Source organism: Aegilops tauschii, chromosome 6 (assembly GCF_002575655.3).
Source record: "Aegilops tauschii subsp. strangulata cultivar AL8/78 chromosome 6, Aet v6.0, whole genome shotgun sequence".
NCBI lineage: Eukaryota > Viridiplantae > Streptophyta > Magnoliopsida > Poales > Poaceae > Aegilops > Aegilops tauschii.
In genome coordinates this window covers 178,257,419-178,280,473 of record NC_053040.3, presented here as the reverse complement: position 1 = coordinate 178,280,473, position 23,055 = coordinate 178,257,419, and the positions used below count along the sequence as shown (strand labels likewise).

The 23,055-nt window shown below is 50.6% G+C and overlaps 1 protein-coding gene across 1 annotated transcript in view; it reads right to left on the bottom strand.

Annotated features, from left to right (window-relative positions):
- Positions 1 to 10,641, bottom strand: part of LOC109773767 (nuclear pore complex protein NUP205) — a 32,516-nt gene extending 21,875 nt beyond the window's left edge. Inside the window, exons 1-9 of the mRNA XM_020332481.4 lie at positions 10,346 to 10,641; positions 10,154 to 10,249; positions 9,473 to 9,547; positions 9,269 to 9,373; positions 9,074 to 9,184; positions 7,914 to 8,073; positions 7,623 to 7,705; positions 7,386 to 7,508; positions 7,052 to 7,279 (exon numbers count right to left, since the gene is read on the bottom strand). Coding sequence (XP_020188070.1) covers positions 7,052 to 7,279; positions 7,386 to 7,508; positions 7,623 to 7,705; positions 7,914 to 8,073; positions 9,074 to 9,184; positions 9,269 to 9,373; positions 9,473 to 9,547; positions 10,154 to 10,249; positions 10,346 to 10,492 — 1,128 coding nt within the window. The 5' untranslated portion in view covers positions 10,493 to 10,641. The remainder of the gene's footprint in view (positions 1 to 7,051; positions 7,280 to 7,385; positions 7,509 to 7,622; positions 7,706 to 7,913; positions 8,074 to 9,073; positions 9,185 to 9,268; positions 9,374 to 9,472; positions 9,548 to 10,153; positions 10,250 to 10,345) is intronic.
- Positions 10,642 to 23,055: the final 12,414 nt, after the last annotated feature.

Sequence of the window (23,055 nt, the reverse complement as noted above, 5' to 3'; positions counted from 1 at the left end):
CAAAGAGGATGAGGTGGCACCTGTGACGGGGAAGAAGACGGAGCACCGACAATGGGAAAGAAGAGGTTGTGGGCCAGCAATGGGGAAGAAGAGGATCAGGTGGCGGTGGCGAAGAACCATTCCGGACCGAGGGATGTCTCCTCCTCCTCTCCTCCCCTGCGGTCCCTCAGCCGCTCCCAGCTCCACCCAGCCCACACCTCCGGCCACCGTCCACTCTCCAGCACCATCGTCCGCACCATTTGCCCCGGCCTCCTTCCACGACCCCATTCCATGGCACGACTCCCCCACCTCCCGAGCCTTGCGCATGGCTCTTGGAGTTGGGGACGCCATGGGTGACGACTTCCAAGCACAGGTCTGGCGCTGCCTCTCCAAGCACATCAACCCGCGCCACCACGAGCCACCATGCTTCCTCTCCGTGCAAGTTCGCCACTCCTCACTCGACCTCGACGAGGAGCTCGTTGCCGTCCTCATGCAAGCTTGTCTGGGTGGCAACGCTCCTGCCTTCCAGGTGACTCGCCTCCAAGATGACCTCTTCCGAATCTCTGTCTCCGACGTGCGCATTGTTCACGCTCTCCTCGTCGAGCCCGTGCTCGTCGCCACCACCCACTCGATCCAGTTTCTGCCTTTTCCTCTGCCCCAACAAACTCATGACCCACCCACCAACATCCAAACAACCTTGGACATCGGCGACCGCTTTGGCCATGCAAATGCCTTCCTGCGCTCTCAACTCGGGTTCATCCCCTCGCCCAGCATCGATTTTTCACGCAACATCTTCGATCTGTTCTCCACCAAGGTCTTCTCTTCGCCACAAGACTCCTCCTCGCCCACTAGGATAATTTTCTTCGTCCACAAAGCTAACTTCATGGTTGACGAACCGCTCATCGCCGTGTTGCTCTCATTCAGTTTTGGTGGATCTCCACGAAGCATTTCCATCACGCGCCTATCCCACGCGGTGTTCACAGCGTCGGTATCGTCTTACCACGTTGCGTCACTCATGGCCGCCTGCTCGCCGATCGCTGCTCCTCGCATGTTCGCCACGGTCACGGTCGCGCCGCTTGCGATGCCGGCCCTGCCTCCATCTCCGGTGGCCTCGCCGCTCCTGCTTGAGGGCGTGCCACCTCAACCTGCTGGCGCTCCGCCCCCAGCCTCTCCTCCGTGCATGGCCTCCATGCATGTGGGGCCCGCAACCGCCAACGGTCGTCCGCCACTTGGGGCTCCTGTGACCTCCCTAACACTCAGCCTCTCGCGTTCACATGCAAAGGTACGACCGTTCCGTCCTGGGATCTCGTTTAATAAGCTGATTTTTTCTAAGTACCACTGCCTTGTCACCACGCCCACTACATGCCTCACACATAAACCAACCACCCCTATATGGGTTGTCTTCCACTCTGGCTCGGTTTGCGCTAATGAAACACTGATTAATAATGCCTTAGACCACCAGTTCTCCTTTAAATGTGTCTTCCACGCAACCACGCTTGCTCCGAACCTGTTCTTAGTGCATGTGTTCTCGGTCTTGGTCAGAGGAGAGGTTCTCCGTTGCGCGCCACTAGAGGTTTCAAATTTCAAAATTCTGCTCTTTGACTCTTTTGACCATGCATCACAAACAGTGCGATCAGTACCATTGCCAACTGTATTCGAACCAGGCTCAATTGACCCGTCCCACACCGTCCGGCCTACCCACTCCACGTCCTTGCTTGGACCACACCCGTCAACTAGAATAAACACACAAAATCTATCCCCTCTGAACCCGGGGATTCATCTCACTGTTCTAGGCGAGGATTCTCCTGCATCGTCCCCGGTTGACCAAAATCCACTCGATGGCCTGGGACACGTGGACCTCTCGGCCAGCTTGGCCTCTCCCGTCACGTCTCCCCGAAACCTTTCCAAGGAAAGAAAACAAAAACTGGGTGCGGTCTGCGCCGTCCCCTCCCCCTCCCCTCCCAGCCTACCCAGTTCTTTAAACCCTAAAACGCTAGACCATCCGCCCCCACGCCCTCTATCCACCACTGACTGCCTGGACCCGCTGCCGTCGCCGCAGCCGCCCCCCGGTCGGCTCCCGGGGCTGCTCGATCTTGCCACCGCCTGCGCTGACCCAAAAGCATACCCTACTGTCGCTGATTTGCGGGACCCATCCTCCCTCACCCGCTCGCCCTCACCGCTCGCACCAACCAACGCTTGCATGCACACGCATGCGCCCATCATCACGTCTACTCCACCACCTGCCTCCCCTACCTCCGTCAGCCTACACACCGCCCCGTCCCCTCAGCTTCGTCCCGAGACCGCCATGGACTAGTGCCACGCTGCTGCCACCCCTGCCACCCCTGCGTGCCCGCGCTCCTACCGGGAGGTTTTGCTCAGCTCCCCAGCTCCGGCCGCTGCAATCGCCCCCTCCCATCCTCTGGCCTCTCCGGCCTATAAATCAGCCCCTCCCCGGACGGCCAGCCCCGAAAGCAAAAGCCCAGATGCTTCCGGTGTCTCGCCAGTGACCACACCGTCTCTGACTGCCGTGATCCCGTCCGCTGCTCTCGCTGCTGGTGCTCCGGTCGCCGAAGTTTCAGGTGCAAAGCCGTCCGCTTCCTTCCTTTCTTCCCCCCTATGCCCCCCTCTCCGCGTATTAACCCTGCGTTTGTACGTCCGCCATGCAGCTCAATGGCGCACACGACGGGCACCCACACCGCCTCCGGCTCGTCGGCCGGATCCTGGCACTCGGACGGCGCTCCCATCTAGTTCGGCTCCCACTGCGTCCTCACCAACGACCTCCCTCCTTTCCGCCTCCCTCTCATCTTCGGTCCTCGAGCCTCCAACGCCTCTCCTCCGGTGTCGTCCTTCGCCCCGCCATCTCTGGTGTTAAGGCCAGACGCAGCGCTCGATTGGCCAAAATCGAGCCCCCAAACTACTCCTCCATGACTGCCAAGGCCATGCGCTCCAAGGCGAAAAAGCTCGACCTCTCAGCTGCTTCCAAGGATCTCTCGGACGCCCTTGTCCACGCTCGTCTCTGCGATATGGATGGATTCATCGACGACTCGGCCCGTGGTCCTGCCTCGCCAGAGGATCTCGCGGCCATTGCTACTGCCTGCGGTGCTCCGCCGGAGGTGGCAGCTGATATCGCTTCGGGCTCCGGTGTTTTGGGCTCGCCATGATTACATCTCCTCACGTTCTTTGCTGCTTTCCATGATCAAACAGCTTCCCTCGATCGATTTAACCGAGCATACATGGTCCTCCTTCCAAAAACACTAGCCCCAACCTCCCCCGATGCATTTAGACCAATCTCTCTGCAAAACTGTACCCCAAAAGCGGTGGCCAAAGTTCTTACAAACAGGGTCTACTCATTCACTACGACCAAACAGGATTTCTTCATGGCCGCAACATTGCAGAAACTTTTATTTACGCTGCTGATATTCTCAGCGCTTGCCACACAAGAAAGGCCCCCACCATGGTCATCAAGCTGGACTTCAGAAAAGCTTCTGACTCCATTTCTTGGTCCTCTCTCACATCGATCCTACAAGCGAGAGGTTTCCCTCCTATCTTCTGTGCATGGGTCCAAAACATTCTCCACACTGGCAAAACGGCTATTCTCCTCAATGGCACTCCGGGGTCCTGGATCCAATGTAGAGCTGGCCTTCGACAAGGTGATCCCTTTTCGCCGTATTTATTCATCATCGTCGCAGATGTCCTTCAAAGACTGATCGCACAGGCTTTCAAGCAAAACGAACTATGCCACCCCCTCCGTTCGAATGAACCACCAGTAACCCTACAATACGCCGATGACACACTTATTATTGCTGCTGCCAGCGTCGCAGCAACCACTATTCTCAAAAACACCCTGCATGATTTCGCCCTAGCGACTGGCCTAGTCATCAACTTCCAAAAAACCTCGCTTCTCACCATTGCCACAGATGACCTCACCCAAACAACATCGCTGCAACTATTGGATGCAATCTCTCCTCCTTCCCGTTAATCTACCTAGGCCTCCCTCTCTCCCCTATCAAACTACCACTCTCAGCTTTCGACCCTATACTAGATAGCTTTCGAAAACTCCTTTTCGGTTGGGTTGCGCGTCTGCTCTCTCGTGGAGCAAGACTAACCTTGCTCACTGCTGTCCTCGATTCCTTAACTATTTACTTCATGTCCGTTTTTCGCCTACCGAAGTCTATCCTAGTTAAGCTAGACGCCATCCGGAGAGCTTTTTTCTGGTCCAACGAAGAAACTTGCACGGGTGCAAAGTGTCTGGTCGCGTGGAAAAACGTTTGCAAGCCTAAAGAACTAGGTGGTCTAGGCATTAAAAATCTTGAAATTCAGAACCGCTGCCTACTTATGAAATTTTCCTTCAAAATTTTGCAACACCCAAACATCCCCTGGACCCAGTGGTATCATCAACAATATCCACTTGGGATTGCAACAAAAACCCCTAGGCCTTCTTTCCTTTGGAAGATTATAAACAAAAACCTGCCTCTCCTAATTGAGCACTCCTTCGTGATTACCTACAACGGCCTCTCCACTTTCTTTTGGCTAGATAAATGGCTTCTTGACTCACCTCTACAAAAAGTTTTCCCCCACCTATACTCCCACTCCATAGATGACAAGGTTCTAGTGGCTACAGTTTGGCAAACCAGCTTATTATCGAACCTGCGGAACCGTCTTACTAATGCTGCTGCTCGAGAGTTGGACTGTCTGTTGTTGTTGTTGCAGGATTTCCAGCAGGTGGACCGACCAGACGAGCGGTCCCTCACGCATGGGCTTGCTTTCTCTGCCAAGAATGCTTACTCTTCCATTGTTGCTGATGACCCCTTCGATCCACACCATGATTTTGTTTGGGCCTCTAAGGTTCCGATCAAAGTCAAGATTTTCGCTTGGCTTCTCCACGATCGGCTAAATACGAAGGCCAACATGTTTCACAAAAATGTGGCTCAATCCGCAGCGTGCCCTCGATGTCAAGACCCATATGAGGATGCTCTTCATCTCATCTCCACCTGCTCCTATGCTACACAAGTTTGGTCCAGCATGGGCCTGTCTGCTCCGACATCTCTCACTGCTCTTCACCAACACCCACCGATTCAGGGGCCTCAACCCCAACATCTGGCCATCGGTGGCCCTCACCATAACTTGGAAGCTCTGGGACTCAAGAAATGCTCTCGTGTTCAGGAACGAGGATCACTCTCACAGATTAACGCTAAGAAATATTGTAGCAGACTTCTCTCTCTGGGTTTTCCGGTTCAAAAAATCTGAGGACAGTGGTTCGGCTAGACAGTGGCTAAATTTTCTCTCCTCTGCAATTCCCTCCAGCTGAACTTGTAACAATAACTTGCCTGTATTCCCCTGAACCCTTTGAGTGGTAATATATTCAGGTGGGGAAGCTCTCCCCCCGGTGACCGTTCAAAAAAAAAAGGTGGCGGTGGCGTGTCACAGGAGCTTGGCGGCAGTGGTGGCGGGTCGACATGAGTTATTGAAGGAAATGAGAGGTGGCTGTTTCCAAACGATACAGAGTGTCAAGCTCACTATTGGTCCTCGTTGTTCAGCAAAGCCTGTCGAATTGGGCTCGAAATCCAGTCCTGGCCCTGCCCATCCAAACAGCAGATATGGCTGCAATACAACTCCAATTGCCAAATTCTCAGCTCAATTCCAGCATCCATATGGGGTGTAAGGGCAAGTGCAATATATCTCTCCTTTCTATCTCTACTTTCGTCACATATTCTTCAAAATTCCTGCATTTTTAGTGGTGCATCAAACACATATTTTGAATATTTTAATATTTTCTTTAACGCCAGTTTCTGCAGAACAGTACAATGAACTGGGCAGCATGACACTAAGGCCCCATTCGGATGTCTCTTAGCTTCATCAAATCCACGACTCCGGCTTCGTGCGCCGGCTTCCCACGAGGAGCTGCGTCCGCTCAGGAGGATGTGGTCAGCTTATCCCCACGCTGCATGGGCTGTGGATGGGCTGCAGGCAAATAGCCAGTTAGGGAAGGCAGATGGAGACATGGGCTACAGACCCAATTTGGGGTGAAAGGCGTGGATGGCCGTGATTCGTCCACCTCACCATATCCAGCGGCTACTACGTCTTCTTCCACCTCCGTGCGTTGACATTGGGCTTCTATGGTTCCTCCAAATGTGAGTCGGCGGCATGCCTCTCTACAGCACGCCTCCTCCCGTAGGAGAGGAAGGCGACTGGGATCCGGACAGCCTGGGACGACGACTTCAGGTGAGCCCTGGGGAGAGGAGAACGACGGCGGGCGATGGGGGTGGCGGCTGCCTAGGGTTAGCACGCGAAGAGAGGCGCTGGCGTCGGTCTAACTGAGCGAGGTCGAGGGTGCCTTCTAGCAAGACGAGACGGTAAGCACAACTTCGGGAGGGCATTCACACGTAATTTCAAGCAACTCCACGCTTCCTCTTTTGGCGAAGTTGGGCAAACGCAGCTCCACGAAATTACACTGCAAGAGGCATGGGCTTCGCGGAGCTGCAGCATTCGGGCCAGCACCACGCGCAGATTTGGTTAAGCGCGGAGCCAGAGTGTCACGACCCGGTCGTGGATGGATCGAGGACGCACAAATCAGCTCAGTATTTGGATAGATTTGGGGTAATTTGAGAGAATTGGGTGAGAAATCAGAGAAGGGAGTGAGGACCAGAAGAACACAAGATAGGATTCAGAACATTCATTCATTCACTGGCCTTCTCCTCTGCTCTCCCGGTTGTATATGTAGCATGTGCCGTGTGGGAACCAGCCTCCGATGATCGGCCCATCTCGTAGCCAGGCCCAGTTACGAAGCATAGGGTGACAGCCCATAACGGGGGTGTTACATAGAGAGGATCGGACAGGCCCTAAGTTCCCTTTTTTTTTAGTCATGTGTTTTATATGTCTATCTAACATTCTAAGTGACCCTAAGGTGACACGGTTGTACAAATACAAATACTGAATGAGAAACATTTATATTCATATGTACAAAACAAGCTTGCTGTGCTCAACCAGTGGTGGTCATAATGGTTAATTGGGTATACCATTACCAAATCAGAATACCAGATGGTCTCAGAGTGCAAGAGCAGAGTTGCCATACCTGGTAAGCAGCTGCTTGCATAACTCGCTCCCGTAAAAATTTAAAAGCATTCAGGCGACAGATAATATCCAGACATGACCAAATATCAGTCACAGCTCTGGAGAAAGCATTAATGACTGAGTCTCTTGCGCTATTTCGATCTTGTGTTAACATCAAAAGAACAGTCCATGCAAGCCGCACAACACCAACAAATCCTTCAGCGGTGGTATCGTTACATGTCTTCATCACCTGGCAATGACAACAATACCAGCTTGCAATGAGCATAAATCTTGCTATATGTTCCAACATAGATTAGTTTAATATGTAAATTTAAGCATATTTTTAAGAAGCTTACTAGTTCATGAAATTCATGTCTGAACGAGGAATCAGACGATGGCAGAGATGTTTTCTCATGGGAATTACTTAGGGCATCAGAAACAAAAGTTATTACAAGAGAGAATAGGACACCATAGGTGATCTGCAAAGGTAAATGATAGTTATGCATTGCATCACAAGTTGAGAGCACAAACAATTAAAAATTGCACAAATACCATGTCTACAAATGTCAAAGTAACTAATTCAAACTTCAAACCTGAAGCTCGACAGTAGAATTTTCATTTACTTCAGCTGCGCAGTCTTTTAATATTGAAAATGTATCCTTAACCTCCTTGGGACCTACATGAAGTTGCAGATCATTAGTGGTGGTTCGCTTTAACTTGAAGTGAACAGAAGGATACACCTACATTTCCAGTCCAGGAAGGCTAATGAATAACAATGATTCATTTCCCTCAGAAAGAATAACAACTTAAGTCATCGCACAAACGTATCAGAAGATCATAGCAGGTGATATGGCAAATTCAAATTCATATTGCATTTAACTCACCCATTAGTTTGATAAGTGCAGAAAGAGCAAGGCAGTGACTCAAACTTAATCTCTCTCGGGAGACAATGGCACGCCTCTCGACAAGAGCTCCTCTGAAATCAAGCACATAGCGCTCAGAGCTTGGTCGGCCAATACCAGATGGTTCTTCTCGGTTAAGCTCCTTTATGGGGAAAAAGATAAAACTGTCAGTAGCCGTTTTTCAATAGAGTGAAAGAGAGGTGCATCATAGAAATTAAAGAGAAATGACACCTGTACTAATGCATCATCCTGGAATGACTTGTTCAATACTCTACTCCTATTATTCAAACTTCAAAGATATACGGTGCTTTGGATATGGCAATCCGTGATATGTTAAGACTATCACTTTCTGTAATAGTAATGTATTGACAAAATAATGTAAATATCTATAGTATGGAAGTACTTCTGGTGGTAAATTAAATGGCACTAGTTCGCAGTGTCAAATTAGATGGCTCTTTATTTGTGGACACGGTATGAGAAAACTGGCTACACATTTTCGAATGTAATATATATATTATTAACAGAGTAGACACTAAGACATGACTTTTATGGTCTGACTAGGAATACAACTACAAGAATTTGAAGGGGGCAATGCCAGCAACAGCAACAGGGCCAGGTTATGGTGAAGTTGCTGCATAAGCCCCCTCCTATTGTCCACTATTTTAGTTGATTTTAAATTAATCTTGAAGCTTGAGCTCAGCAAGAGCAAACTCCAACTACTCATAAGGAGGAGGGAGGTACACAAAATCAGCAAATGGAGCCTGTGTTCACTTGTTGCCACTGGAAACATAAGTATGTTTCAAAAAAAATAGAAAGAACCTGTAGATGTGTGTGTAATTTATGTTGCCTGCAAATATTCATGAAAAAAATTGTGTGCCCTGTGCATAAAAAGGCAGAAAATCTAGCAACTTTGCGACTAAATTCAGTTGCTATGCATCAAGTACTCAAGCATTTGTATGTGTGTTTTCTTTCAGAATTTTCTAATATCTAATATCGCATGTTTTAACTCGGGCCAAGACTTAGGAGCCAAATCGTTACACTCTTACCTCCCATGATTGTAATATAATGTGTGTCAATATTGCTTGGAAAATAAAATGTGAAGGATGCAGCATATGGCATATTCAAGTTCCATAAAGTCCAACCTTTACAAGGGTGATTATCCGCTGTCGGAGACCGTCGCTAAAAAGAGCCTCCATTTGATTTTGGATTTCATACATCAGATCAGCATCAAGCCCTTGGTCAAGTACAACAGACTACAGAAGATAAAGAAAACCAATGAAAGCGCCCTTTAATCTCAAATTTGGATGTAGCTAGGATGAACTCGATTGGTAGACTACCCGCAACAAAATGTACAGAGAAGTTATCAGATCTCTCCTCTCCATGTACCAAAGGCCAGCTGCAAGCCTATATATTTCCAGTGGCTCCCGACCATATAGAACCCACTACAAAATCACAACAAGGCGTGCATGTAAGGCAAATGGTCAAATACAAACATAGATAACATGTGGACATAAAGTAAACTTTAGTTCTGCAAATTATACCTCTCTGTTGGCAGAAACTAGCAAGCGAACACACTCAATTTCATTAAGATTGAGTTCATCACTCAGCTTAAGGGCCTGAAAAAATCATAGATGCAAATCTTAGCATCAACAAAGCTACCAAAAAGGATGCCAGGAGCCATACTACAAACTGAATGTAAAGAAACGTAAGTATAATTAGAAGGTATGAAATTACAGGACACGTGAACAGCAGTTTTCCATGGTTCAATAGGCACCTTAAGCTAAGACGATTGTACACGATCTCAATTGAGCGCTATAAGCCAAATTCACAACTCGTAGGTTTAAAAAATTGTGCATGGCCTACCAAAAGTAGACCCATCTGTTCATGCAACATTGTTGAATAAGCTACTTAGCACCACAATCACCACCTGAGAAAACATCAATCAAACCCGTCCTTAAAATCCCAACAAAATTCATGCATTTGCAATAGCTAATCCCACTCAGTTATCTACCACGGTCCACAGACTAATCAAAGTTACAAGTTTACTCCAGGAATCAAGAGCTAACTATAGTAAGTTGTCATCTCTATTCTTGAGCTCCAATTAACAGCACAAAATGTCACACAGTGATCAACATAAGCAGCATATATAGCAAATTATGCAATTTGCAAGCGTTCCTTGCGTGTCTCGCACCAATATATCTGGACTGAGGGGGGAAACTTACAGTCTGCACGTCGGTGTCATCGAGCGTGATTGGTGGCATGTCCGAGAGCCGAACCTCCTTGGCCTCCACCTGAGTTCGATCGGACGCCTTTGGCCCCTGCACGCGCGCACACGGCAGAGACACCAAAACCGAGCCGAATCAAACCGAGCTCACACCAGCCTAATTATACAACGAGGAGGGCACGGGACGAACCGGGTAAGAGAGGAGCGCGCGGAATGCGGGGGCGGCATCGCGGACGGCGTGGAGGAGCTCCACGCGCTGCGTCGGCGACGCCGGTGCGGGACCGAGCAGCGCCGCCTCGACGACGGCCAGGAGCTCGCGCGGCGGTGGCGGCGCCATGGCCGGTGAGCTCTCCCGTCGTAACCCTATAAATCGGCGGTGGCCGGCGGAATGGGAGGGGGACGGATTAAACCCTAGGGGAGCTCGTGGCGGGCTTCTGGGTTTTGGAGACGGGAGTTTCGGGCTGCTTATTAGAGCATCTCCAGCCGTGGCCTACCGCGGTGAAAATCGACGTACCGGCTCTAACCGCGAGCTGGGAGCGTGATGCTTCCAGGTCGCCGCCCCATGTTTTTTTTTTAACAAAATCCGGTACAAACAAAGCACAAATTTAATCAAATTTCGACGAGTTCATACATATATAAAAATATTTTGCAAAAGAAGAAAAAAACACTAATAGACCCGCCGTCGCCCTCGCCGTTCCTCACCGCCCGACGCCCTTGAAGCTCCACATGCCGAGGAGCCTATAGAACTGCGTGTAGTCGCCGCCGTCGTCGCCGTTGTCGTCGTCGTCGCCTCCTCCGCAGCCGCCGTCCCTGCTGCTCCCCTTCCGAGGGACGCGCGGCGGGTTGGACGGTCCGGGGGCGTCCTCGTCCTCGTCGCTGTCGAGGATCACCACGCTGTTTCTCGTCCTCGCGCCCACGCTGGCGGGCGGCTATCTCCTGCAGGGCTCGGCGCTGTCGGACCATCTTGTCGCGGAGGTAGTCGTCCCGCGCCCACTTTAGGGCGGCCTCGTCGGAGAAGTCGCGCCGGACTATGGCCTCGTACTCCGCGGGGAGGCCGGGCTCCACCTTCGGCCTGACGAGCCGGGCAGAGGTGGGGGACTCGGCGATGCGGACGCCGGAGCTGCGGGTGCGCTGACTGATCGGCGTGTCCTGGGGCTCCGGCTTGACGGGAAGGAGGGAGGGAGAGCCGGACAAGCGGCCGGACGAGGAGGAGGACGTCGGGTCCATGCGTCTCGGCGTCCACGAGCTCCCCCGCCGGCGGGAGAAGGAGGGGGAGCGGGGTACTCCAGCATGGGCGTGTTGCCGCCCTCGATGTACTCGAGGACGGCCTCCAGCGTGCGGTCGAGCATGCCCCACCATCGGCGGCCGCCGTCGGAGTTGAGCCTTTCGGAGGGCACGACGCCGTTGGTGGCCTCGAGCTGCTCGGCGTGGCGGCGACGAAAGTACTGCTCCCACAGCGGGCTGTCGGGGATGTACCTCGGCCCTTCCCTCGCCGCCTGCGGCAGAGAGGACCGGATACGGGCGATCTCCGCACGACGCGCCGCCCCGGTGGGCGGCGGTGGCACCGGGACCCCACCGGCGGTGATCCTCCACGCCGGGGGCACCCGCATGTCCGGCGGGACCGGGTACTCGGCCTCATAGAGAAGCCGAGCTTCGTCCTCGTGAAGGTGGCGGCGACCGAAGCCGTTCGCCGCCGCGCCACCACCTGGAAAGCGCTCGGCCATTGGGTGAACTGGAAACGGCGAGAAGAGAGGGAGGAACGGGGGCATCGGCGGTGGAGAGTCTGTACGTCACCGGTGCGGGAGGGGGCGGCTTATATAGACGGAGCCGCCGTGTGTACGCGTGGCGGGCGAGGGACGTGCGTCGTCCGGTCTTCACTGCGCCGCCTATGAGGCATCAATGGAGGAGGCTGACCGGCGCGGCAGCGCCCGGCAGCTTTGGAATTGATTCCGCCGCAGGAACCGAGGCGATGAAGACGACGAAGCGACGAGAAGAGCCGGGTCGCTGCCAAGGAGGGCCCGCCGATTTTCGCGCCAAAAACGATTCGGCCGGCGCCCCCAAGCGCCTCCAGCGTGCCGGGTTCGCCCTGGGTCCGCCGGCGCCAATTTCGGCCCCGAGCCAGCAAAAATTCGGCCTTTGGGGGCGTGACTGGGTCGATTTTTCGGCGCCGGTGGCCGAAAAATCGCCTGGGGGCCTTGTTGGGGGCGTGGCTGGAGATGCTCTTAGAGCATCTCCACCTGTTGGCCCCCCACGAGGCATAAAAATCGTCGTTGGAGGGCGAGCCGGCGCTAAAATCGGCTCACCGCTCCCAGATCGCCCCCAGGCGTTGATATTGGTCTATTTTTTACGCAAATGTGCCCGCTTTTCGGCAAAAATTCAGCCTGATATCGGCGCAAATCAGCTCATATTCGTCGTGGTTCGACGCAAATTCAACAAAAGTAATTTTTTATCAAATAGTTCATCATAGAAAATCAATAGAAATCAAATAGTTCAACAACAAATAGTTCAATACAAATTATATAGTTCAACAATAAAAACTCATATTTCATCACACGTCGAGCTAGGCGTTGCCCTTGAGCCTCCATAGGTGCTCCACCAGATCCTGCTGCAGTTGTTGATGCACCTGTGGGTCTCGGATCTCCTGACGCATATTGAGGAAGGCAGTCCAGGTTGCCGGTAGTTAGTGATCAACTTGCGCAAGAGGACCATGCCTGTAATATGGTTCAGTGTCAAACACTGGCTCTTCCTGCTCGCTCTCAATGATCATGTTGTGCAAGATGACACAACAAGTCATGATCTCCCACATTTGATCTTTCGACCAGGTCTGAGCAGGGTACCGGACAACAGCAAATTGAGTTTGGAGTACACCAAATGTCCGCTCGACATCCTTCCTGCAAGCCTCCTGAACCTTCGCAAAGTGGGACTTCTTGCCTCCTGGCACAGCGTTTGAGATAGTCTTCACAAATGTAGACCATCTGGATAGATGCCATCAGCTAGGTAGTACGCCTTGTTGTAATGCCGCCCATTGACCTCGAAGTTCACCGGCGGAGAATGACCTTCAACAAGTTTGGCAAAGACAGGGGAGCACTGCAGCACGTTGATGTCATTGTGAGTTCCTGACATACCAAATAAGGAGTGTCAAATCCAGAGGTCCTGTGTGGCCACTGCCTCAAGTACCACACTGCAACCGCCTTTGGCGCCTTTGTACATCCCCTGCCAAGCAAATGGACAGTTCTTCCATTTTCAATGCATGCAATCGATGCTTCCAAGCAACCTCGCCGCGGCTTTTCATTGCTCACGAGCAGGCCGGCGAGGGCGGCGAGGACCATGAGATGTTCCTCGCCCTGGACGTCGGCATCCGGTTCCTCCTGCAGCAGCGCATCGAGCGCCTCCTCGTCGTCCGAGTCCATCGCTGAGCAGACAAATCGCCGAACACCTGGCAGGCGTGGTGGGCGCACAGCCGCCGGTATACCACCCTACGCGGTTGGAGCGCCGGAAAACTCGCCCGGACGGTGGTGGAGAGGTTGTCGCGGCGAAACCTTCTCTCTTTTCCGGCGGGGAATAGCCTATCTAGCGGTGCTGGGCGGTGGGCGGCGCTGGGATCGGCAGGGTGGTGGCCGAGCACGCGGGGGTGGGGGCGAATCTGAACGATTGCCTTGACTTTTCGCCTGACAGTGTGGCCTAGGCGTGTTTTCCCCTTCCGCCGGAGCCCCCGAGCGCCCCCAATGCGCTGGGTTCGGCCTGCGATCGCCAGGCCCAAAAACGGGCCGAGCCGGCGGATTTCGGCGTCTTGGGGGCGCGGCTGGGGTTTTTTTTAGTGCCGGCACGAAAAAAGTCGCCCTGGGGGATCTTCAGATTTACGAAGTCACCGTAGGCGCCTCGTCGTCGACGGGATAGTCTCCTCCCACTGAAAGTGCATTGATACATCTCCAACGTATCTATAATTTTTTATTGTTCCATGCTATTATATTATCTGTTTTGGATGTTTAATGGGCTTTAATATGCTCTTTTATATTATTTTTGGGACTAACCTATTAACCGAAGGCCCACTGCCAGTTTTTGTTTTTTTGCCTATTTCTGTGTTTTGCATAAAAGGAATACCAAAGGGAATCCAAACGGAATGAAACATTCGCGATGATCTTTCTTGGAACGAAAGAAATCCAGAAGACTTGGAGTTGGAGTCTGGAACTCCGCAAGGCGGCCACGAGGCAGGAGGGCGCGCCCAGGGGTGTAGGCGCCCCCCCTCATGGATCCCACGGAGCTCCACCGATGTACTTCTTTCGCCTATACTCTTATACCCTAAAAACATCAAGGGGAGCCACGAAACCACTTTTCCACCGCCGCAACCTTCTGTACCATGAGATCCCATCTTGGGGCCTTTTCCGGCGATCTGCCGGAGGGGGAATCGATCACGGAGGGCTTCTACATCAACACCATAGCTTCTCCGATGATGTGTGAGTAGTTTACCACATACCTTCGGGTCCATAGTTATTAGCTAGATGGTTTCTTCTCTCTCTTTGGTTCTCAATACAAAGTTCTCCTCGATGTTCTTGGAGATCTATTCGATGTAATACTCTTTTTCGGTGTGTTTGTCGTGATCCGATGAATTGTGGATTTATGATCAAGTTTATCTATAAATAATATTTGGTTCTTCTCTGAATTCTTATATGCATGATTTGATATCTTTACAAGTCTCTTCGAATTATCGGTTTAGTTTGGCCTACTAGATTGCTCTTTCTTGCAATGGGAGAAGTGCTTAGCTTTGGGTTCAATCTTGCGGTGTCCTTTCCCAGTGACAGTAGGGGCAGCAAGGCACGTATTGTATTGTTGCCATCGAGGATAAAAAGATGGGGTTTATATCATATTGCTTGAGTTTATCCCTCTACATAATGTCATCTTGCTTAATGCATTACTCTGTTCTTATGAACTTAATACTCTAGATGCATGCTGGATAGCGGTCGATGTGTGGAGTAATAGTAGTAGATGCAGAATCGTTTCGGTCTACTTGACACGGACGTGATGCCTATATTCATGATCATTGCCTAGATATTCTCATAACTATGCGCTCTTCTATCAATTGCTCGGCAGTAATTTGTTCACCCACTATGCTATCTTGAGAGAAGCCACTAGTGAAACCTATGGCCCCACGAGTCTATTTTCCATCATATAATCTTCTATTTTACATCATATAAGTTTCCGATCTACAATTCTAGTTTCCTATTTATTTTATTTTGCAATCTTTACTTTCCGATCTATACAGCAAAAATACCAAAAATATTTATCTTATTATCTTTATTAGATCTCACTTTTGCGAGTGACCGTGAAGGGATTGACAACCCCTTTATCGCGTTGGTTGCAAGGTTCTTGATTGTTTGTGCAGGTACTAGGTGACTTGCGTGTTATCTCCTACTGGATTGATACCTTGGTTCTCAAAAACTGAGGGAAATACTTACGCTACTTTGCTGCATCACCCTTTCCTCTTCAAGGGAAAACCAACGCATGCTCAAGAGGTAGCATGCATCGCCAGAAATCCTGAAATAAAACCAGGAATAATGCGGGCACCAGGACTTGAACCCTGGTGGGCTGGGGAGCACCAGGAATAACGTCGCGTTGTTGCTTTGCAGCGCCGACCCGAAATCCGACTAAAGGCATCTGCAACGCTCTCCCCGTAAATTTGCTCTGACGTCCGTCCACGGACAAGGAGGGACCAGGCCACGGACGCTGATGCCGAAGGCGGCCATCCAACGCTGCCCGCATACATTTCAATCTCTGTTTGAACTAACATGACGAAATCCGTGCAAACACGGCGGATTTCATGTAAACCGGACGAAATTCATTACATTTTAAACATTTTTCATATAAACCGGATGAAATTCATTACATTTTTCATATAAACCATAGTAAACCCTACTCTAAACCTAAACTAAATGATCGTCGGCGCCCGTTCCCCATGTCTGACCATGAGCCCCGAGAACTGAAGCTTCGCCTTCTCCAATTCCGCCTCGGCGCTCTCCAGCTTCACCTTTGGAGCCTTCGGAAGTGAAACTGTCCACCTCCATGTCGCTGACAAGCAGCTAATCGATCGAAGATGTTTAGCCCACCAAGCTTGCTTTCAACGGGAGGGGGAGCAGTGGCCTTCTTGGGACCCAAGTGGTCGCGTCCTACCATGCACTACTCTTCCTTGCTACCGGCGGCGTCGGTGAATGTGTCGGCTTCATGGTCATGGTGGCGGGGCGCGGGCAGGGCGGAGCTGGTGATATCCTCCTCCTCGTCGCTTTGCCCTACACCTCATCCTCCGCCTCGTCAAACTCCCTGTAGGCGGCTTCTAATTCAGCCTGGTGTTGGCAGAAGCACCAACGGGCGCCGCCGATCTCGCAGGCGGAGCGGTAGTACTCGAGCAACGCCTCTTGCTCGAGCATGTCCATGTATGGCACGATGGATGTGCCGGCAACGAGCAGCTCCTCCGCGCGTCGGTCCTCCTCTAGGAGGCGAAGGTTGTAGGCCTGGTCGACCTGCACCTGCCGGAACTTGGCCTCCTCCTCCTCCCGCGGCATGTTCGTGTAGTGCACACGGGCCTTACCGATGGTGAGGCCCGCATGCACTAGCGAGGAGGGTGGCGCCGCCTCGTCCTCCATTGGGGCGTCATCGGCCTCTGTCTGCTGGCCAGCCTGTTGGATGGCAGTAATGGCGGCCATCTCCTTCTTTTGCTCCGAGGAGAGGGTGACCCAGAGGACTTTGGAGCGCGAGGAGGCCATGGTGTGGTGCAGAGAGGAGAACGGGATCGGAGGAGGATGGCTGCGGTTGTCGAGGCAACGAACCTGACAATGAGTAGTAGGGGTATGAAGTAAGGGCAAAGCCTACCTACGACGCAAGTGTATCACTCGAATTTAGCGAGTCCGGGCCCTTCTCGGAGAGGCAACCCTACGTCTCTTGTCCGGGGGCTTGTGTTTTCTGTTGGGTGTATGATTACAATGGGTGTTGAACCCTTGCATGGAGATGAGGGGAGGCTTATATAGAGTGTGCCCCGACCCATTAATGTCACGTTACAAGAGGTTAAATGAGCACAACTACAACAGTTACTGGTAACGACAGCTATAACTACACTTGAAGACCGAGCTTAAGGCACCCGACCGTTGCGGTTCCCACGTCGCCTCCACGCCTCACGCTGTCCAAGTGATGTTGGCGAGACCGGCTAGGGGAAGACGTCTGACTGCTGATGGAATATCCGAGTGGATTTCTAGGCGTGCGCATCCGAATGCGCCTGCGGTCCAGGGACCTTCCAATGATGGTGTGAGACCCTAGGTGGGCCTTAGATGTCAGGTCCTTGACCCTACCAGTAGTAGGTGACCCCATCATTAGCCCCCGAATTGGATGAGGTTTTGTAGGACGAATGGGTTGAATCATTGGCTTGGTCCGAGTGCTTCGGGAGCACCCGGGATCTGTTGCCAAGTGGTTACCTATTGTGACCTGGGCGAAACCACAGCAGATCCTGGACTAAAGGTTTTCGAGTGATCGGATCATGGTTATTGTTGGGCAAAACTTGGTGGCATTCATGTGTCTCTCGGGAGAGATAGACTAGGGGTCCGAATGAGGGCATGCCATGAAACCTGAGTACGCCGACGCGTGATCTGATTCTCTAGAGAGATGCCACTCATTATCCGAGGGGAACACAAGCATGGGCCATCTTCGAGTCCAAGTTTATGAGGCTCACGCCTTGGAGCCTAGAAAAAGGGCGAAGTTAACCCGCAAAGGGGCGTCGAGCTCATACCATCACAATTCTGAAGATGACTTCAGTCAGGTGTTTTACGTGTCTGAGTGCACGGTGACCCTTGGAGGGTGGTCCGTCGGGCCGACGAGTGTCCTTTTAGGAAAGGGACAGAGGGTAATCAATCAGATCGATTTACTGTTGAAGTATCGGGATTTGAAATCGTGCATGCATGCGCGGAAGCGGTTACGCCGCGACTAGTGAGGAAAGTGGGGCATGACACCTCGATCTACACCCCGAAAAACCGCCACGTGCCTTGTTTTATCTACGTGCGCGACCGCCGTGGGCACTGTTGATACGTCTCCAACGTATCTATAATTTATGAAGTATTAAGGCCATGTTTGCAACAATTTTATATGGTTTTGGTATGATTTTATTAGAACTAACCCGGACTGACGCTGTCTTCAGCAGAACTACCGTGGTGTCGTTTTTTTGCAGAAATAAAAGTTCTCGGAATGGGCTAAAAAATTATGGTGATTTTGATGGACCAAAAGAGACCCCCGAAGCACCGGAGCTGGACCAGAAGAGTTGCAAGGAGCCCACAAGCTAGGGGCACGCCCTACCCCCCCCCTGGCGCGCCTTGAGGGTTTGTGGGCCCCTCGGACGCCTCCTTGACTTGTTTCCGACGCCAAAAATTCTTATAAATATAGAAACCTCCGAAAAGAACCCTAGATCGGGATTTCCGCCGCCGTAAGCCTCTGTAGCCATGAAAAACCAATCAGGAGCCCGTTCTGGCACCCTGCCGGAGGGGGAAACCATCACCGGAGGCCATCTTCATCATCCCGGCGGCCTCCATTGTTGGGGAACGTAGTATTTCAAAATTTTGCCTACAATCACGCAAGATCTACCTAGGAGAAGCATAGCAATGAGGGGGGAGAGTGTGTCCACGTACCCTCGTACACCGAAAGCGGAAGCGTTTAGTAACGCGGTTGATGTAGTCGAACGTCTTCAGGATCCGACCGATCCAAGCACCAAACGTACGGCACCTCCGAGTTCTGCACACGTTCAACTCGATGACGTCCCTCGAACTATTGATCCAACAAAGTGTCGAGGGAGAGTTCCGTCAGCACAACGGCGTGGTGACGGTGATGGTGAAGTAATCCGCGCAGGGCTTTGCCTAAGCACTACACGAATATGACCGGAGGCGTAAACAGTGGAGGGGGGCGCCGCACACGGCTAACAATGTTTGTTGTGTGTTCTAGGCGCCCCGTCCCCACGTATATATAGGTGGGAGGGGGAGGGGAGTAGCAAGGGCGCGCCCAAGTAGGAGGAATCCTACTTGAGGCCTTGTCCAATTCGGCCTCCCCCCTTCCAAAAGTGTTGGAGGGGGGAGGAAAGAGATGGGGGAGAGAAGGGAAGGGGAGGCCGAATCCTCCTCTTTCCTTTCTCTCTTCCCCTCCTCCCTTCTCCTTCTATTTGGCATATATGGGGCGCACCAGCCCACTAGGGGCTGGTTCGTCCCGCCCTTGGCCCAATAGGCCCATATATTTGCCGGGGGGTGCCCGGAACCCCTTCCGGTGACCCGATATGTACCCGATACCCCCATAACACTTCCGGTGCCCGAATACTATCGTCCTATATATGAATCTTTACCTCTCAGCCATTTTGAGACTCCTCGTCATGTCCGTGATCTCATCCGGGACTCCGAACAACATTCGCTCACCAAATCACATAACTCATATAATCAAATCGTCATAGAACGTTAAGCGTGCGGACCCTACGGGTTCGAGAACTATGTAGACATGACCGAGACACATCTCCGGTCAATAACCAATAGCGGAACCTGGATGCTCATATTGGCTCCTACATATTCTACGAAGATCTTTATCGGTCAAACAACACAATGATAACCCACAAGTATAGGTGATTGCAACAGTTTTCGAGGGTAGAGTATTCAACCCAAATTTATTGATTCAACACAAGGGGAGCCAAAGAATATTCTCAAGTATTAGAAGATGAGTTGTCAATTCAACCACACCTAAAAGACTTAATATCTGCGGCAAAGTATTTAGTAGCAAAGTAGTATGGAAGTAACTGTAACTATGGCAAAAGTAACAATAGTAGTTTTGTAGCAATCGTAACAATGGCAACGAAAAAGTAACTAAGCAAAGATCAATATGTGAAAAGCTCGTAGGCAATGGATCAATGATGGATAATTATGTCGGATGTGATTCCTCATGCAACAGTTTTAACATAGGGTGACACAGAACTAGCTCCAGTTCATCAATGTAATGTAGGCATGTATTCCGAATATAGTCATGGAAAAGAGCTTGCATGACATCTTTTGTCCTACCCTCCCGTGGCAGCGGGGTCCTATTGGAAACTAAGGGATATTAAGGCCTCCTTTTAATAGAGTACCGGACCAAAGCATTAACACATAGTGAATACATGAACTCCTCAAACTACGGTCATCACCTGGAGTGGTCCCAATTATTGTCACTTCGGGGTTGCCGGATCATAACACATAGTAGGTGACTATTGACTTGCAAGATAGGATCAAGAACTCACATATATTCATGAAAACATAATAGATTCAGATCTGAAATCATGGCACTCGGGCCCTAGTGACAAGCATTAAGCATAGAAAAGTCATCGCAACATCAATCTCAGAACACAATCGATACTAGGGATCAAACCCTAACAAAACTAACTCGGTTACATGATAAATCTCATCCAACCCATCACCGTCTAGCAAGCCTACGATGGAATTACTCACGCACGGCGGTGAGCATCATGAAATTGGTGATGGAGGATGGTTGATGATGACAACGACGACGGATTCCCCTCTCCGAAGCCCCGAACGGACTCCAAATTAGCCCTCCCGAGGAAGATTAGGGCTTGGCGGCGGCTCCGTATCGTAAAACGCGATGAATCCTTCTCCCTGATTTTTTTCTCCCCGAACATGAATATATGGAGTTGGAATTGAGGTCGGTGGAGTCTCAGGGGGCCCACGAGGCAAGGGGCGCGCCCTGCACCCTCGTGGACAGGGTGTGGGCCCCCTGATGTTGCTTCTTTCGCCAGTATTTTTTATTTATTCCAAAAATATTCTCCGTGAAGTTTTAGGTCATTCCGAGAACTTTTATTTCTGCACAAAAATAACACCATGGCAATTCTGCTGAAAACAGCGTCAGTCCGGGTTAGCTCCTGATAACCCACAAGTATAGGGGATCGCAACAGTTTTCGAGGGTAGAGTATTCAACCCAAATTTATTGATTCGACACAAGGGGAGCCAAAGAATAGTCTCAAGTATTAGCAGTTGAGTTGTCAATTCAACCACACCTGGATAACTTAGTATCTGCAGCAAGGTATTTAGTAGCAAAGTAATATGGAAGTAACGGTAACGATAGCAAAAGTAATATTTTTGGGTTTTGTAGTGATTGTAACAGTAGCAACGGAAAAGTAAATAAGCGAAGAACAATATGTGAAAAGCTCGTAGGCATTGGATCGGTGATGGAGAATTATGCCGGATGCGGTTCATCATGTAACAGTCATAACATAGGGTGACACAGAACTAGCTCCAATTCATCAATGTAATGTAGGCATGTATTCCGAATATAGTCATACGTGCTTATGGAAAAGAACTTGCATGACATCTTTTGTCCTACCCTCCCATGGCAGCGGGGTCATAATGGAAACTAAGGGATATTAAGGCCTCCTTTTAATAGAGTACCGGACCAAAGCATTAACACATAGTGAATACATTAACTCCTCAAACTATGGTCATCGCCGGGAGTGGGCCCGATTATTGTCACTTCGGGGTTGCCGGATCATAACACATAGTAGGTGACTATAGACTTGCAAGATAGGATCAAGAACTCACATATATTCATGAAAACATAATAGGTTCAGATCTGAAATCATGGCACTCGGGCCCTAGTGACAAGCATTAAGCATAGAAAAGTCATCGCAACATCAATCTCAGAACACAATCGATACTAGGGATCAATCCCTAACAAAACTAACTCGGTTACATGATAAATCTCATCCAACCCATCACCGTCTAGCAAGCCTACGATGGAATTACTCACGCACGGCGGTGAGCATCATGAAATTGGTGATGGAGGATGGTTGATGATGACAACGACGACGGATTCCCCTCTCCGGAGCCCCGAACGGACTCCAAATTAGCCCTCCCGAGGAAGATTAGGGCTTGGCGGTGGCTCCGTATCGTAAAATGCGATGAATCCTTCTCCCTGATTTTTTTCTCCCCGAACGTGGATATATGGAGTTGGAGTTGAGGTCGGTGGAGTCTCAGGGGGCCCACGAGGCAGGGGGGCGCGCCCTGCACCCTCGTGGATAGGGTGTGGGGCCCCTGATGTTGCTTCTTTCGCCAGTATTTTTTATTTATTCCAAAAATATTCTCCGTAAAGTTTCAGTGCATTCCGAGAACTTTTATTTCTGCACAAAAATAACACCATGGCAATTTTGCTGAAAACAGCGTCAGTCCGGGTTAGCTCCTAATAACCCACAAGTATAGGGGATCGCAACAGTTTTCGAGGGTAGAGTATTCAACCCAAATTTATTGATTCGACACAAGGGGAGCCAAAGAATATTCTCAAGTATTAGCAGTTGAGTTGTCAATTCAACCACACCTGGATAACTCAGTATCTGCAGCAAGGTATTTAGTAGCAAAGTAATATGGAAGTAACGGTAACGATAGCAAAAGTAATATTTTTGGGTTTTGTAGTGATTGTAACAGTAGCAACGGAAAAGTAAATAAGCGAAGAACAATATGTGAAAAGCTCGTAGGCATTGGATCGGTGATGGAGAATTATGCCGGATGCGGTTCATCATGTAACAGTCATAACATAGGGTGACACAGAACTAGCTCCAATTCATCAATGTAATGTAGGCATGTATTCCGAATATAAACATACATGCTTATGGAAAAGAACTTGCATGACATCTTTTGTCCTACCCTCCCGTGGCAGCGGGGTCATAATGGAAACTAAGGGATATTAAGGCCTCCTTTTAATAGAGTACCGGACCAAAGCATTAACACATAGTGAATACATTAACTCCTCAAACTACGGTCATCACCGGGAGTGGTCCCGATTATTGTCACTTCGGGGTTGCCGGATCATAACACATAGTAGGTGACTATAGACTTGCAAGATAGGATCAAGAACTCACAT